Genomic DNA, 17,618 nt, shown 5'->3' on the forward strand with positions numbered 1-17,618 from the left:
GCATCTGATTGGACAGAAATCTGCATATAATCACATCATGATTATTTGTGGCCCTTTTTCTCAGAAGTAAATGTGTTCATAAACGCCTGTTGTTTTAAAGAAGTTCAGCAGCACATAGAAGAGCTCTACACATGAACTAAGAGCAAACAACTCCTCTCTTGAGCTAATTTGATCTTTAATAAAACCAGTTTTATTGTCTTAGTCTAAAGAAATGTTCTTGTCATTTGAATATCAATTCTGATTGGTCCGTTTGGAAATGAGGGAGTTTATGCTGTGAACCTGCTCCAGCATTCATACAACAATCAAAACATGTCTGGGCTTCAGCAAATACAGTTGATTTGTTTCCAAGTTCTGTGTGGATCACTTGCTTTCCTCCAGTGATGCGCGGGTTGATCCAAAATGAGCGGGTGCATGCGGTCACCCACGTTTGCCCGAGGTTACGAGTCATCCAAAAATATTTTTAATGATATTTAAAGATATTAATGATATTAAGATGCCAATTAAACCTTTGTAATTAATATAGTACCAGACACATTTTTGAAATACATATGCCTACACTTTATTGGCTGAATAACTGGCGCGAAGATGACGCACGAGCTCAGTCTGCACGTAGAGACGGAGGCGGCAAGAGAAAAGGTGAAGACACTGTTTTTGGTAAAACATGATTTTGACGACTTCATTAAAGTTTTGTTTTATAGAAAACTCTTTTTAAAAGATTTTCAAGCCTCACTGTCTGCTGTACAGAAACATAAAAATAGACATAGCCAGACTAGACTATTTTAGAACAAATTATGAGCTTATTGACAAAAATAGAATATATTATGGATTTTTTTTGGTTTGTTTGTTTGTTTTTTGCCTAGTTCTTACGTCTATGGCCCAATGACGCTATGATGAGCATTTAACGTTACTACTTTTAAAAAATGCGGGTCAGGAAGCGTGTCGGGTACAATATTTTATTTACCTTATTTGCGGTCCGAGTTGAGGGCGGGTTAGTTGAAAACGTTGGTCGGGTGCGGGTTATTAATACATTGACCCGCGCATCACTGCTTTCCTCTACTGGACCGCCAGTGCGGAACTGAGTCATGTGACACAATAACAAAGATATCCAGGCGACAGATAAAATACTTTTGAAAGAGCAATCCCTCCAACAGAATGACTGATACCTGATTTATTTTACTGTAAATATGGCGTTTGATGGACAATTACACATTAGCTAATATTACAACTAAAGTCTGGTTACACAGTCTGAAACACCGTTTGGAAATGTGTTTCAATTAAACTTATGTCTATGTTATTGTTATTTTTTGTACGTTTGCATTCAGTGATGTTATTTTCTTGCTGAAGAAGGGAACTTCAACTATTTCCACTGCTGGGTATTAAAACAGTGTTAACCACAGGGAGTCTAAAAGTGCACGTGTTAAAACAGTCTGTCATTCATCTGCTGTTGATCTGATGAGCTTCAACACGGTAAGACAAACACACTCATACTTCAGTGAAAACTGATGATTATTTCTAAATGAAGCTCATAAAACATGATTCCTGACATGCAAAATATCTGTTCATCTCAGTGATCAGTTATATGATGTTGTGCATTAATAATCTTCAGAAGTGAATAGATCTTAATAACACTAAGAACTGTTTAAAGAGATGTAGATGTACTGTTCATGAGTGTATAAGAGCTGATTAATGCTGTATTATAGATATATTTGATGCTGATGTCGGTCAGAATGGCTCCTCGTCTTCCTCTGATCTTTCTGCTCATGATTCACGGTCAGTCTCTCTTACATTCAACTCTCTGATGGTTTTATTTGATTGTATTATCAAAGGTAAAAAGTTAGGCTTTGCAGACAGATTCTGAATATTTTTGCCTATTTTCTCAGAAGAATCTTGGTTTGTTCAACTAAAGCCACACAATTCATATTTTAATGTAACTGGGTCTTTAATAAAAGCAGCTTTAAGTCTTGTTTATAATCAGTTAATATATATATTTTTTTGTTTTATTTTTTGTTATCATTATTTGGAAGTGCAGCTTGTATTTGTGGCTGATTTTTTTTTTTTTTTGCTTTGCTTTCACTTCTGTTTCTGTGTGTTTGTTTCTATCCACCATGAAAGTCATGAAGTCATTCACACTAGATGACAAAATAAAAAGCATAGGTTCTGAAATATAATATAATATAATATAATATAATATAATATAATATAATATAATAATTATTTTTTTCTGTTATGAATGAGTTTTCAAGTTGCAAAAATCTGCATTATTCACATGCTGTCCATTATAGCAGATAAAACATCATTTTCCTCCTGATGTATTCTGTGTTTCAGTGGTTTCTGCTGGTTGGGGTGTGAGTTACAGTTCTTCACACATCTGTGCACTAAAGACCTCATCAGTGATAATGAACTGCACTTATACATACCCTACTGGACATCAAATCGAGAAAGTGTTCTGGACCAAAAACCCTGTAAAGGGTGAAGACTATCCAGATCTGTCTGTGGATCCTGAATACAGTCAGAGGCTTCAGTATCTGGGAGACAAACAGCAGAACTGCACCATCAGACTGAGTCATGTGACACAGAAGGACCAACACATGTACTATTTCAGGTTCATCTCTGATAAAACTGATGGAAAATGGATTGGTTATCCAGGAGTGACTCTTACTGTCACAGGTGACTTTCATGAGGCTGAGCTCTTCTTCTGTTCATTATGTTGAATAATAATCAGTGTATGACGGCAGCACTAGATATAATGTGTGTGTTGTGTTCAGATCTTCAGGTGGAGGCTCCTGAGAGAGTGACAGAGGGTCATAATGTCAGTCTGACATGTAAAAGCAGCTGCGCTCTGACTGACAGAGCAACATTCATCTGGTACAGAAACTCACAGCCATTAACTGAGAGAAGAGACAGAAACAATCAACTCCTGTTGCAGTCAGTCAGAAGAGAGGATGCAGGCAGATACAGCTGTGCTCTACATGGACACACTTACATCTCTCCTGCTGCTCAGCTCAATGTCACCTGTGAGTATCAATTTAAGTTTTTATTTTTGAAAAGCAGCAGTTCAAAACTTCATATCTCTGATAAATCGTCAATGTTTTTTTTTTTGTGAGAGCTCTTGTTATAAACTTTCGTAAAAAAAAAAAACTCTTTATTCACATTGCATTTTTCATTTTATTGCTCAGATTTAAATTCTATGTGTAGCTGTGTACATCATTTTCTTTCTATCTTTTGTATAATTCTGGTAATATCAGATTAGAGTGTGAACTGCACAGAATCCTCAGAATTAAACACAACTCTGCTTCAGTCTTATTTTAACAGAGGTGGGTAATCCAGGGTCCAAAGAGTAAAAGTCCTGCCATATGTTTATTCCACCCATGAACTCAGCAGATGATTTCACCAGAGGAGGAAACAAGTCAATCCTTTCAAGTCACAAACGAGTCTTGAGTCAAATCCCAAGTCCTCAAAGAGTTAAAGTTAATGAGATAATTAAGTGACTAATTAATTGATGATTGGATAATTGGATTGGGTCAGATGTTGAAAATGTATTGGTTAAAATGATGCCACCATCATGGAGATCAGTGTTTTAATTAGTTGTGTTCTTGACCCTTGATTTGTTGTGATAGATCTCTCTCTATATATTATGTTGTGGAAAAAAAGAGATCTGTGACATATGATGAAGATCATATAATCACAATGAGCTGATTTAATTGATTTAATACAGCATACACACAAAACAAACAAAACAAACAAAAAACATTGTTTTCATATTTACAGGAAGTGAAATTAAAATGTGTAACACATATAGAAAACCTAACTCCAGTGATTGCTTTTTACACACACACACACACAGATATCAAGAACCAGCATTTGAATCTCTACAATGGTGATAATCAACTAAACACTTCATGTTGCAATACATGAAAGACTCCCATAATGCACTGCAGTATGAATAAATATTTTCACCACTGTTGAGGATCATATGATAAATGGTTATGGCTAAATGCCTAATCCCAAACTGGGTTGGTTGGTTTGTTTTTGTATTCTTTAATATCGAAGCATTATGGTGGTATTTATGTAATTAGTTTCTCTTCTTTTTTTGTGAAAGCAACATACAGTTAAGGATGGTGACCCAAACACATAAGTTGTATTATGCATTTAACCCATAAAGTGCACACACAGAGCAGTGAACAGACAGCAGCAAGTACATGTGTAGCCCGCCCCACACCTACTCTGATTGGTTCAATCATCTTTCATAGACTTACATGATAGGAAATGTGTGCGTAGTTGGTGTAGGATGGAGAATGCTGTTTAAAAAGCTAAAAACGCTGTACAGTTTTATAAAGCCTTTACTATAATGCAGTTTTTTTTTTGTTAACTCACTATGTCTGATTTATTGAATCAAGAGATGTTAGCTGCTGCAAGTTTACTCTTCTTGACCAGATTAATTCACAAATTAATAATTGGGACATTCTAAAAGCACGCTTAACATGAAAGTACATGGCTTTATGTATTAAAACAGTGTTTTAAAAAGACCAAACTCAGTAAACAAATTATTAATGAAGTATTTTATTCACAGACAAGCAGATATGAGCACAGAATACGATCACAAAGCGTTTAATTTCCACCCATTACCTGCTTGTCTGTAAATAAAATGTGTTATTAAAAATGTTTACTGAGTTGGGTCTTTTTAAAACACGTTTTAATGCATTACGCCACATTACGCGTTTTCTTTTTAGTCTAATGGTTTTCGATGGGAGAACGTAATTAAATACATTGCATTCTTATTCTGGACTCATCTGCCTGTCAGTGAATAGAATGCTTTATTATTAATTTGTTTACTGAGTTTGGTCTTTTAAAAACACTGTTTTTATGCATTAAGCCACATTAAATGTAGAATGTCCCGAATCATTCCAGCTGATTGAAAAGAATCGGCTCAATGGTCACAAAATGGATATCGGAGAAGATCCCAATTTAATATAAATAGATGATACTTTATAAAGTTTATCTCAATATTTGACAGTGGCTGTGAGACTGCATTAAAATAAGAGCACAATTATCATGAAATTGTGTTGGTTTCTATAGCAACGGTTTACAGGTATGTCCTTTCAGAATCATCACTGGCCGATAGAAATAAAAGTTTATCGATTTCTTCACTTTCAAACGAGGAGCAGAATATTTTCCTGAAATAAAGGGGAGAAAAAGTCTATGTTTTCCAATGTAGTAAAGAAAATTAAAAGTTTCATAAAAATTGAATTAGCAGACACATTAGACTATTGCAGTGTCATTTATCAACTGCATGACGGATAATTATATGTAACAATAATTGTCTTGTCATGCTGTATAAATTTAAACAGTAATGATACACCCCTTTCATTTTCCTTTCTCATACTCTGATGATCTGAAATAATGACATTTTATAAAATTATTTAATTCATAATTCATTCTTCTATCTGAAGACCTGATCGTCTTACTGTGGATAATCAACCCAATTAATTTACTATATTCGTATGTTAGCCTAAAAATCAGCTTAATTTAACAAAACAATCATTTCAGGGACATGGTGGGTTACAGTCTAATGTTTTTTTTTTTTTTTTTTCATCTTTTTTGCATTATGAAGGCTTTATAAAACTGTACAGCGTTTTTAGCTTTTTAAACAGCATTCTCCATCCTACACCAACTACGCACACATTTCCTATCATGTAAGTCTATGAAAGATGATTGAACCAATCAGAGTAGGTGTGGGGCGGGGCTACACGTGCAACAACACCCCAGGTGCAGCCCCGCCTCGATCTGCAGTAGGGTGACCACCTGGCTATTGCTCTGTTGCAGGTCAGCAGACCTGATTTTGCGGGACAATGCGGGACACGAGGCAGAGAAATTACTATTATTATATTAGGTGAATAAATATTGATTTTTTTTATTAGATATCTCTTTTTGCAGTGATGTTAACATGTTTTAAATTGCTAAAAGGGTTTATAAAAATGTTAATGACGGTGCTGACCGGCGCTGTGAACGTCACTAATAATATTTAATAGTAATATCAGTAAAATAAATATCAACATAAATAGCACGTTAACAGCACGTTAACAGAACGTGTGTATTCAATCCAAATAATTAAGTGAAAATAATAATCAAATCGCTACAAAGCACATTTCCAAATAAGCATATAAATTCCATTAGGAAAGACTAGAAAGATTAAATGCGTTCTTACCAGATTCAGTGCATCTTGAATTTATATTTTTTGTCTGATCTGGCAGCTTAGAGTAGGGCCTTCTCATTCATTATGTGTCATTAGAACTCCTGGCAGGTGTAGCTGTAGTTCACTTTCACCAGGAGTGTTTTTTTTTTTTCTCGGTGTTTATTTTCCTGCTCTGGCTAGCCGCTAGAACCAATAATAACGGCTGCGCTGCGCATGTTCAGTACGTGTTTTCTTATTAACATTTTTCTTATTGTAGAAATGTAATTTAAAGGACGATTAAATAAAATGACGAAGACGAAATTAAAATGCGGGACACTGCTTATGACTTGCGGGACGCGGGACAAAGCTTCAAATTTCGGGACTGTCCCGCAAAATGCGGGACAGGTGGTCACCCTAATCTGCAGGCTGCAGCCGGGTGCTTCTCAAAAGCAGTCCTCTTTAACCAACAAGTCACAAATTCTTATATTTAGAATTACAATCAATAAATTTAAATTGATATAATACTGCCATCAAAGGCATAAGTTAACAGCTAGATCAAGATTTATATAAGCGTTACTCAAATGTTTGCTGCTAAACAATAATGCAATTGCTTAAAAGCTAATTTAAGGAAACTGCTTAAAGGCTTAAGGGCTCCACTGAAGCAAATACTCACCACAATTATGGTGGCACAGTTTGTTTTCTTCCAGCTGATTTCATCCAAGGCTGTGGTTAAAGTCAGTTGTAGTTCTTGTGTTTCTCTTTTCTTCAGCAATGTTGATTGTTAAAAGCAGGTGTTCATCACTAATGCACAATCTTCATTTAATTAGTCACTTAATTATCTCATTGACTTTAACTCTTTGAGGACTTGGGATTTGACTCAAGACTAGTTTGTGACTTGGAAGGAATGACTCGGTTCCTCCTCTGGTGAAATCAGCTGCTGAGTTCATGGGTGGAATAAAAATATGGCAGGACTTTTACTCTTTGGTCCCTGGATTACCCACCTCTGTATTTTATCACTCTGTAGATGGGGACGATATATAATTGTCACAAACTGCTCAGAGACCCAAAGTTTGAGGATCCACATGCAGTTCATTGTGATAATCCAGAAACATTTTCAGCTAAACAGAAAATAGTTCAAAACACACAGGCAAGCAATCAAAAAAATAAATAAAAGATTACCAGGACAGAAACTCAGGTAAACAGGTCAAATCCAGAATAAAAGCTACAGGGTCGAAACATAAGCAAGGAACAGACAAACAGAGAAGTGCTCAGACATACAGCTATGACACACGAGACTTTGTAATGAGTGAGAAGAGATATCCAGACTTACATACGGTGAGCAAAGCATCAAACACCTGCTCCCCGGGCGCCACAGCTGTAGTGTCTGCCCACTGCTCCAGGTGTGTGTTCACAGTGTGTGAGTATTTGTGTTTGTTTTCACTACTTTCTGCTGCATATGAGCTCTTGAATGGGTTAAATGTGTTGACCTCCTGGACAGACAAAACTTTGTCCTTTCCTTTTTTGTTTGACAACTTTATTCTTCCCAGTTCAAAGTTGGAGTTAGTATTCACACGCAAGAATTTCTAGACACACGCACACACACACACACACACACACACACACACAATCAACAGGTCACGTTCGCTGATGACATCACTCTTCTGTTTACCTCTGGTCTCTTATATATTCCCCTGATAAAACTTAAGTTCACATCTGGTTCATAAAGTGTCAATTGCAGCAACAGAGCACACATTCAGGGTATGAGACGCCATACTTGGCTACACGTCACATTATGGGAAATGTAGTCCTTGATAGGGGAAGTAGTCTGAGATGCAGTGCCCTCTGGTGTCCATCAAAGACACTGCAGCTGGTGAACCTGACAATAAAGTTTAACTCCTGTTTAATTGCTGTTTGGTCATCAGAGGTGGGTAGTCATGGCAAGATGAAGCCTCATGAAGCTTTAAGATTTTCAGCCAAGTGGTTCACAAATGGGTTAACTTCTGGAAACGTAATTTGCTCACAGCACCACCTGGTGGCCAACGAGTGTAAAACAAGCAGATATAATACAGATTTCCATAATGCACTGTAGCATGTTTTACAGTAATGTTTTAGGAGAAAAAAGGGAAATTGAATTTGCTATTTCGGGCCTGTAATTCAGCAATCTATTAATGTTTACTTTGCAACACAACTGCAAGTGTTTAAAAGCAAACTACTTTGAATTATTAAAAGGGTCAAGAGCCCAACTAAACCAAACACTGATCTCCATGATGGTGGCATCATTTTAAATAAATAAATCATCTGATCCTCTGTAATTCTCAATAACAGCAGGTGTTTATCACTACTGCGCAATCATCATTTACTTAGTCACTTAATTATCTCATTAACTTTAACTCTTTTATGACTTGGGATTTAACTTCAGAGTCGTTTGTGACTTGAAAGGAATAACTCGGTTCCTCCTCTGATGAAATCAGCTGCTGAGTTCATGGGTGGAACAAAAATATGGCAGGACTTTTAATTTCTGATTCCTGGACTTTACACCTCTGTCTGTAATATATCTGCTTGTTTTAACACTTGTTGGCCACCAGGTGGAATTATGAACAAGTTAAGTTTCCAGAAATTAACCCTTTTGTGAACCACTTGGCTGAAAATCTTAATGCTTCATGAGGCCTCATCTTGCCATCATTAACTGTGAGACACCAATGTGTCCCTGAGCAAGACACTGAACTCCTAATTGCTCCCGAGGTGTGCAACCTCTGACATATATAGCAATTGTATATCGCTTTGGATAAAAGTGTCACATAAATATAAATGTATTGAAATTGTTCAGACACTAATTGTCTCCGTCAAGTAAAAGGGTCAAGAGACTACCTAAAGCAAGCCTTGATCACAATTATGGTGACACTGTGTTTCTTTCTTTCTTTCTTTCTTTCTTTCTTTCTTTCTTTCTTTCTTTTTCTTTTCTCTTCATTTGATGTCATCCAAGGCTGTGGCTAAAGTCAGATGCAGTTCTGGGGTCTCATCTCCATAGATATCATGCTAATAGTCAGAGGTGGGTAATCCAGGGGCCAAAGAGTAAAAGTCTTGCCATATTTTTTGTCCACCCATGAACTCAGCAGCTGTTTTCTTTAGATGAGGAACCGAGTCATTCCTTCCAAAACACAAACGAGTCTTGAGTCAAATCCCAAGTCCTCAAAGAGTTAAAGTTAATGAGATAATTAAGTGACTAATTAAAAGAAGATTGTGCTTTAGTGATGAACAACATCCGTTTACAATCAACATCACTGAAGAAAAGAGAAACACAAGAGCTATAACTGACTTTAACCACAGCCTTGGATGAAATCAGCTGGGAGAAAAAAACTGTGCCACCATAATTGTGGTGAGTATTTGCTTCTAAACAATTACAATATTGTCTTCTGGCAAACGTTTGTGTAATGCTGACGTAAATCTTGGTCTAACACAGTGATCCTCAAATCTGGCTCGCGAGATCCAGTTTCCTGCAGAGTTTAGCTCCGACTCCAATTAAACACACCTGCCTGTGATTAACTAATGATCGTGAAGACACTGATTAGCAAACTCATGTGTGTTTGATTAGGGTTAGAGCTAAACTTCGCCGGAAAGTGGATCTCGCGAGCCAGATTTGAGGATCACTGGTCTAACAGATAACTTATGCTTTTGATGACTGTGTAGTCTTGATTTAAATTTCTTGATTATAATTTTAAGTAAAATAATTCATGACTTAGTGGTTAGCGAGGACAGCTGTCTGTTCACTGCTCTATGTGTACACTTTGGATGGGTGGAAGGCAGAGTACGAATTCAGAGTTTGGGTCATCATATTTAACTGTATGTCACTTTCACAAGAAAGAGAGAAACCTCATTACATAAATGCCACCATAATGCTTCAATATTAAGAAAAAAGGCTATTTGGGGTTAGTCATTTAGCCATTAACTTTTATCATATGATCCTCAACAGTGGTGAAAATATTTATTCATACTGCAGTGCATTATGGGAGTCTTTCATGTATTGCAACATGAAGCATTTTGTTGATTGTCACCATTGCAGAGATTCATATGCTGGTTCTTGAAATCTGTGTGTGTGTCTAAAAAAAGCAAGCTCTGGAGTTCAGATTTCTATATGTGCTACACAAATTAAAATTGTTATAAAAATAAAATATAATAACAATGCCTTTTTGGGTATGCTGTAGTTTCACTGGGATTGCGCAATATCAAAACATAAAAATATATCACAAAACTCTCACCACAATGCAAAGCTACAGAGAGAGATATGACGCAACAAGTCAAGGGTCAAGAACACAACTAAACCAAACACTGATCTCCATGATGGTGGCATCATTTTATCCAATAAAACATCAACATCTGGGCTGCGTTCAGCCCCGACAAAACGTTGCACAACGTTTTTTAAACAGAAACGGTGATGCATTGAACACACTGTTCTGATGACGCAAGTGTTGCAACTATGGCAGCTGAGAAGGCCATTCTTTGTGTTTCTTACCTAATTCAGACTAAAACACAGCTATTTAGCCTCACATACTAACTTTATTTGTAGTTCATACGGTTTTAATACCCTGTATTTTCCTTCTCATTTTTAGGAAAAGCATTTAATTACCATTGTTTATTTCTATACCAAATGTCATACACTTGCAATGAAGCTAAAAATATAAACAACTGCATCATTATGTTGATATCCTATATTTTTACAATAAAACTTACGACAAACATGTCTTCTATCATCCTCAGTTGTTGCGTATACCGAGCTGCAACAAACACATTTGTACATTGTTTTCCTTGAAGCCATTGTGCGAGTTCACTTTAATACCGCATGCTTTATATACATGTTGCTGCTGATTGGACTGCAGTTCTGACACACCCACCAAACAAGAGAAAACGCATCTCAAACCCCGTTGCACACCGGTGCACGCCATTTCCAGGAAACATGACGTTCAACTCGTAAACCGAAGCAAAACGTTGTGCACCGTTTTGAACTTGAACATGCCCATGATCCTCTATAGCAGTGGTTCCCAAACCTGTCCTGGAGTACCCCCAACACTGCACGTTTTCTTTGTCTCCCTAATTAAACACATCTGATTATCACATGGGTTAATGAGCTGATGAGTTGAATCCGATGTGTTTAATTAGGGAGACAAAGAAAACGTGCAGTGTTGGGGGTACTCCAGGACAGGTTTGGGAACCACTGCTCTATAGTTCTCAATAACAGCAGGTGTTAATCATTAATGCACAATCATCATTTAATTAGTCACTTAATTATCTCATTAACTTTAACTCTTTGAGGACTTGGGATTTGACTCAAGACTAGTTTGTGTCTTGGAAGGAATGACTTGGTTCCTCCTCTGATGAAATCAGCTGCTGAGTTCATGGGTGGAGCAAAAATATGGCAGGACTTTTACTCTTTGGCCCCTGGATTGCCCACCTCTGGCGGTCATAGTACTGAACTGACCAACAAAAAACAGTAACAAAGACAGCACGCAGCACGCTGTCATTCACAAGTAAACATGGAGGCCACTCAAGTCAGCATTTACGTGTTCATTTATAAGATCACGTGCCACTGGATCCAGTAAGATCGTGCAGAAAATATAAATGGACATGGACAAGGAGAAAGAGAGCAAGTTTTCTTGTTATAGAGTTACATCGAAAAATGTGCTGGAAAAATTTTAATAAATAAATATGAGCCACTTTCACCTGCAGTCTGAATGTATTCACTGTGACTACAGTACTGCTGTGCTTTAGAAGTATATACGAATTATTTAAACTATATGTGCTATAAAACTTAAATATATTTATAAAAGCTGTATTTGTCCTTTTGTGCCTAGCACTGATGCTAATTTTTATCATAAAAACAGTAAAACCTGTCACATATAAATGAAGGTTTTTGTACAATACTGACATCTGTAGATCCTCCAGAGAATCCTGTGATCTCCATCAGTCCATCTGTAATATTGGAGGGAGATTCAGTGACTCTGAACTGCAGCAGTGATTCAAACCCTCCTGCTCTGAACTTCAGCTGGTTTAAAGAAAAAAAGTTTGTAGGATCTGGAAGAATCTACAGCATCTCAAAGATCAGCTCTGATCACAGTGGAGAATACAAGTGCAAGTCCAAATATGAAAATACAGAGAAATACTCTGCTGGTGTGACTTTAAACGTCACATGTGAGTATATTAGATTGTTTTTATAATTTTAGCTCACATTAATATTTTTTTTATGTATAAGAGGTCTTTAATAGTGTGGTGATTGTTTTCAGATCCTCCCAGGAACGTCTCAGTGTCTATAACTGGATCAGGTGTAATAGTGGAGGGAGATTCAGTGACTCTGATCTGCAGCAGTGATTCAAACCCTCCTGCTCTGAACTTCAGCTGGTTTAAGGAGACTCAAAGCTCAGCTGTTGGATCTGGACAGAGTTTCAGTGCACTACAGAGTGGACGCTTCTACTGTGAGGCTCACAATCAACATGGATCTCAGAGATCAGACGCTGTTACTGTCACAGGTGAAGCTTTTATTAACACGCTCCTGATCTTCACATCATTCATCAGTTTCTTAATTATAGACCAACGGTACTTTTGCGTCATCAAAGGGTTACGCCCCTTTTTGGTGGAAAACAAACGGATTCCTGAAACAGAACTCGCTACAGGGACCTTTTGTTTTTCATTGTTTCTGATGTGTACAGGCCTGTCAGACACAATTACAAACAGATATTGTATAATATTTATATTGTTTAGTCCTAGCCTGTGAATATTTCAAACTTAAAATCAGTTAACAGCCAAGGTAGCATGCCTAATGAGAGCTAACGTTAAACACGTAGCTACTGGCAGCTTCGTATTTCTAACTACATCAAAAGTGTCAATAGCTTAAATCAAGTGAAATATGATCCAAGTAAACCACCGACTCCTCTTGACATGGCCTCATTGTCTAATTTTTCATACTGTGAGTATTTTAATGACAATAATAGGCTACTTGGTGATTCAACGTGATAATGGTAACGTTAGATGTCCATATTTGGCCACTGCGTGGGGTTATTAATTCAGTTGTCAACCATTTCAAAGGGAAACCTCTGTAAACACTGTATCCAGTAGCTTCTTTAAATACCTCTCACGGTCCTCGGCCCGCAAAGAGAGTATGTATGTTTCTGCCATTTTTGCTATCAAGAAATTAAAGCGAGTTATGTATCAGTGGAATGCGTTTGTTTTCCCCCAAAAATGGGCGTTGACCTTCGATGACGCAAAAGTAGCGTTGGTCTATTGTGATCTTCATGTTTCAGTTCATCCTGGAGCTGATAGGAATGTGATTGTGATCGCAGCAACATCTGGAGGATTATTCATCTTCATCATCATCATCATCATCATCATCATATGGTTTATAATGTGAGTTCAAAAAAAAAAATGCAGATTATATATTTTCACTTTTGTTCTGATGTAGTAGAAATGTCTTATGCATTTTGGATTATTAGTAATCCTTAAGAAAAGCATTCACATTTTGTCTCTGTACATTCTTTCATATGCTGTTAATGTCTGTCATTATGACAGGATGAAAAGAAAGAGTGTTAAACCTGAAGATCTCACAATGAAAAAGGTAAATCATCCACAACAGGACTTTACAAAAGCAATTGATCAAATTCTGTCCTATTCTTCTTCCATGTACTGAAAATCTAGACTTCAGATCAAACTGATGTACATCTTTTAATTAATAATGATGTGTTTTCTTGTCTTTCAGAATGATCTCTACTCTGATGTTCCAGTTCATGCCGAGTCTCTTTCTGAACCTGATCCAGTCAATGATGCTCTGTATGCCAGTGTGAAACCCAGCAGATCCAGAGGAGAAACTCCTGAATCCAGAGATACTGAGGAGATCCAGTACGCAGCTGTCCAATATCACCGAAAGAAAAAAAAAGGAACAGATCAGAATACGTTGATGAATGTCAGTATGATGATATAAGAGTTCATCAGCTGCCATGAAGTAAGAAAACAACACCTTCACCAGCACAGATCATCTAATCAGAGCTGTAACACTGTTGTGCTGTTTGTTTGGATATTTCAAGCAATCAAATGTTCAAACTGTGGAAGATTCATCTGTAATCTACAGCAGCATCAAGTGAATGATACAGACCAGTGAACAAAAAGCCTGTGCTCCACTCTTTAATGAGCGATTGTTGAAAAAAATCAAACCACAACCATTATAAACATGTTTAACATCCCCATTAAGATTAATTTGTTAAGTTTTTCATCACAAAATTTTCCACCATTTTGAATTGAACATTTCATCTTCAGACATGTCAACTAAAAAGAAATCATGTCGATCATTCAAAGCATTTTCGAATAATGCGCAAATACATTTGCCCAAGAGCTCACTCACTGTTTGACCGAACATGCTATATTTTACGATTACATTGGTGTACTGTTACGAAACGTGGTATCTCTTCAACGCCAGTCCCTGAAGGTGCTCAACATTATTTTGTGATGGTAATAAAAACTGTAATGAACTTTCACAATTTCATTAAAAACAAAAACCTTGATATTTCTTAAAATTAATTTAGGCTACTGTCATGAAATTGAAAAAAAAAATACTACTAGAGTAGATAACTAAAAAAAGAGAGAAAACAAAGAAAACTATAGTTAGGAAAAACTAAAGTAATAAAAGTAAAGGCCGAAGGCAAATAAATAAGGAAAGTAGTGATGTGACATTACACCGAACATTGAAGCTTGTATCCAAAGACACAAAACATCACACAGTGAAGCACAAAAGCTGGATTCGATTTACCATTTCGACAAGCTAAAAACTTTACATGTCATGTATCTGTACAAAATCAGAATCAGAATAATCTTTATTTCCAGATATGTTTACACATGAGGAATTTGTTTTAATGACAGAAGCTTCACAGCGCAACACAATGACAAAAACACAGATAAGAAAAGAATCATATACAAATAGACAAATAGACAATGTAAAAAATAGAAAAAAAAACATGGAATATAATATAGACAATTGTGTATTTAAAAGTATGATATGTGCAAAAAATGTAAAAAAGTAGAAAGAACTAGTGACAGGATGAGATTTGGATTTATCAACAGAGGTGGAGAGTCCAGGGGTCAGAAAGTAAAAGTCCTGCCATATTTTTGTTCCACCCATGAACCCAGCAGCTGATTTCACCAGAGGAGGAATCAAGTCATTCCTTTCAAGTCACAAACAAGTCTTGAGTCAAATCCCAAGTCCTCAAAGAGTTAAAGTCACTGAGATAATTAAGTGACTAATTAAATGATAATTCTGCATTAGAGATGAACACCTGCTGTTAACAATCAACATCACTGAAGAAAAGAGAAACACAAGAACTACAACTGACTTTAAGCACAGCCTTGGATGAAATCAACTGGAAAAAAAAAAAAAAAAAAAAACACTTTGTCACCATAATCGTGGTGAATCCACCATCATGGAGATCAGTGTTTGCTTTAGTTGGGCTCTTGACCCTTTTAATAATTCAAAGTAATTTGCTTTTAAACACTTGCTGTTGTGTTACGTAGTAAACATTAACACATTGCTGAATTAAAAGCTTGAAGTAGAAAATTTAATTGCCCTTTTTTTATCTAAAACATTTTAATTAACTTCATGAAGGTGTCTCTCTTTGGTTTGTTAAATTATGTTCAGCAATTACTGAACTACAAAAAAGTCCTATTAAACAAATATTATTGTAATGCTTAAATATTGGGGGAAAAAATTGTACAGGCTCGGGATTTTAGACATGAGCACTTATCATATGATCCTCAACAGTGGTTACAATAATTATTCATGCTACAGTGCATAATCAGAGTTTTTACTATGGTGTTACCCAGCATGCACTTCAACTTGAAGTGTTTTGTTGATTGTCACCATTGTTGAGATTCAAATGCTGGGTCATGATGTCTGTGTGTCTTATTAGGAAAAGATTTTGAAAAAATGTATATTTATTACATACATTAGGAAATGTATTCATTATAGTGATTAAACCAACGGTTCCACAAGGTAGGTTATTTAAAAACTGAACATTTGTTAATAATAAATACATAAAATTGTTTTGGAAATAAACAGGCTGATGCCTTATAATTGCTTCATCATGTAAAATGCGCTAGTAATGGTTTTCTGCAAAGCACAGATCGCACTGTTTTATAACAGCACATGTACTTTTACAGAGAAATATCTAACATAAGAAACCAAAGGTCAAGAGCCCAACTGAAGCAAACACTGATCTCCATGATGGTGGCATAATTTTAACCAATAAAACATCAGCATCTGATCCTCTGTAACACACAATAATGACAGGTGCTCATCACTAATGCACAATCATCATTTAATTAGTCTCTTAATTATCTCATTGACTTTAACTCTTTGAGGACTTGGGATTTGAGTTGAGACTAGTTTGTGACTTGGAAGGAATGACTTGTTTCCTCCTCTGGTGAAATCAGCTGCTGAGTTCATGGGTGGAATAAAAATGTGGCAGGACTTTTACTTTCTGACCCCTGGACTCTCCACCTCTGTTTATCAATGCTGGTGAACTGTTACCTGTCTAAGAGATATGAACACTGTAAGACAGTATCAGTAATACCGATCTCCAACAAACACGATACAGTATCAGTACAGACTGACAAACCGTATCAAAAGCTGCACTCAGGTCTAGAAGAACCAGAAGGACATCTGAATCATAAGCAAGGAGGAGGTCGTTCCCAACTCTTAGTAGGGCACTTTCTGTACTATAGAGAGTGCCAAATCTGGACTGAAATGATTCTTACAGACTATGTTTGTCCAAGTAGACCTGTGATTGTTTGGCGACCACCTTTTCTAGGAAACTTAGATAAAAAAGGAAGGTTAGAAATTGTTCTGTTATTATTTAGAACAGTGTCGTCAAGGCCAGCTCTTTTCAGTACAGGGTGATCACAGTTGTTTTCAGTCCAAGCGGTACATTACCAGTCGATAGGGGACAATTCATCATTTGGGTGATAGGTATAATGAGAGAGGACTGAAAGTTTTTGAGTATGTGTGTTGGAATAGGATCTAGCTGACAGGTAGATGAGTTAAGAGTTCATAATCAGCTGTATAAGTGAGTGAGACGTTTGAGGGTGGATAAAGTATCTGAGAAGTAGCACTTCTGGAAGAACAACAGAAGAAATGGATTGATAGATATTGTACATTCTGAAAAGATGTCAGAAAATCACCACAAACGTCAGAAGAACCATTAAGAAAGAGTGATGGTGGTTTAACAAGTTTGTTGATCTAAGAGAATAGGTTCTTGGGCTTGAGCTTTGCTCTGTTAATAATGGTGGACAGGTAACTAGCAGATGCATTGCTTTTTTTATACTGTGATATGAATTCTGAGTGGAGGGTCTCACGAACGAGAAGACGAGTCTTCTTATAGAGCCATTAAAGACACTGACCCTTCACTTTCATTAGTCT

General features: G+C 36.6%; 1 protein-coding gene across 1 annotated transcript in view; it reads left to right on the plus strand.

Annotated features, from left to right (window-relative positions):
- Window positions 1-14,607, plus strand: part of LOC113108776 (B-cell receptor CD22-like) — a 33,920-nt gene extending 19,313 nt beyond the window's left edge. The window contains exon 12 of the mRNA XM_026272085.1: window positions 13,914-14,607. Within this exon, the coding sequence (XP_026127870.1) occupies window positions 13,914-14,135 (222 nt within the window). The 3' untranslated portion in view covers window positions 14,136-14,607. The remainder of the gene's footprint in view (window positions 1-13,913) is intronic.
- The last annotated feature ends 3,011 nt before the right edge of the window (window positions 14,608-17,618 follow it).

The sequence above is a fragment of the Carassius auratus genome, chromosome 1 (assembly GCF_003368295.1).
Source record: "Carassius auratus strain Wakin chromosome 1, ASM336829v1, whole genome shotgun sequence".
NCBI lineage: Eukaryota > Metazoa > Chordata > Actinopteri > Cypriniformes > Cyprinidae > Carassius > Carassius auratus.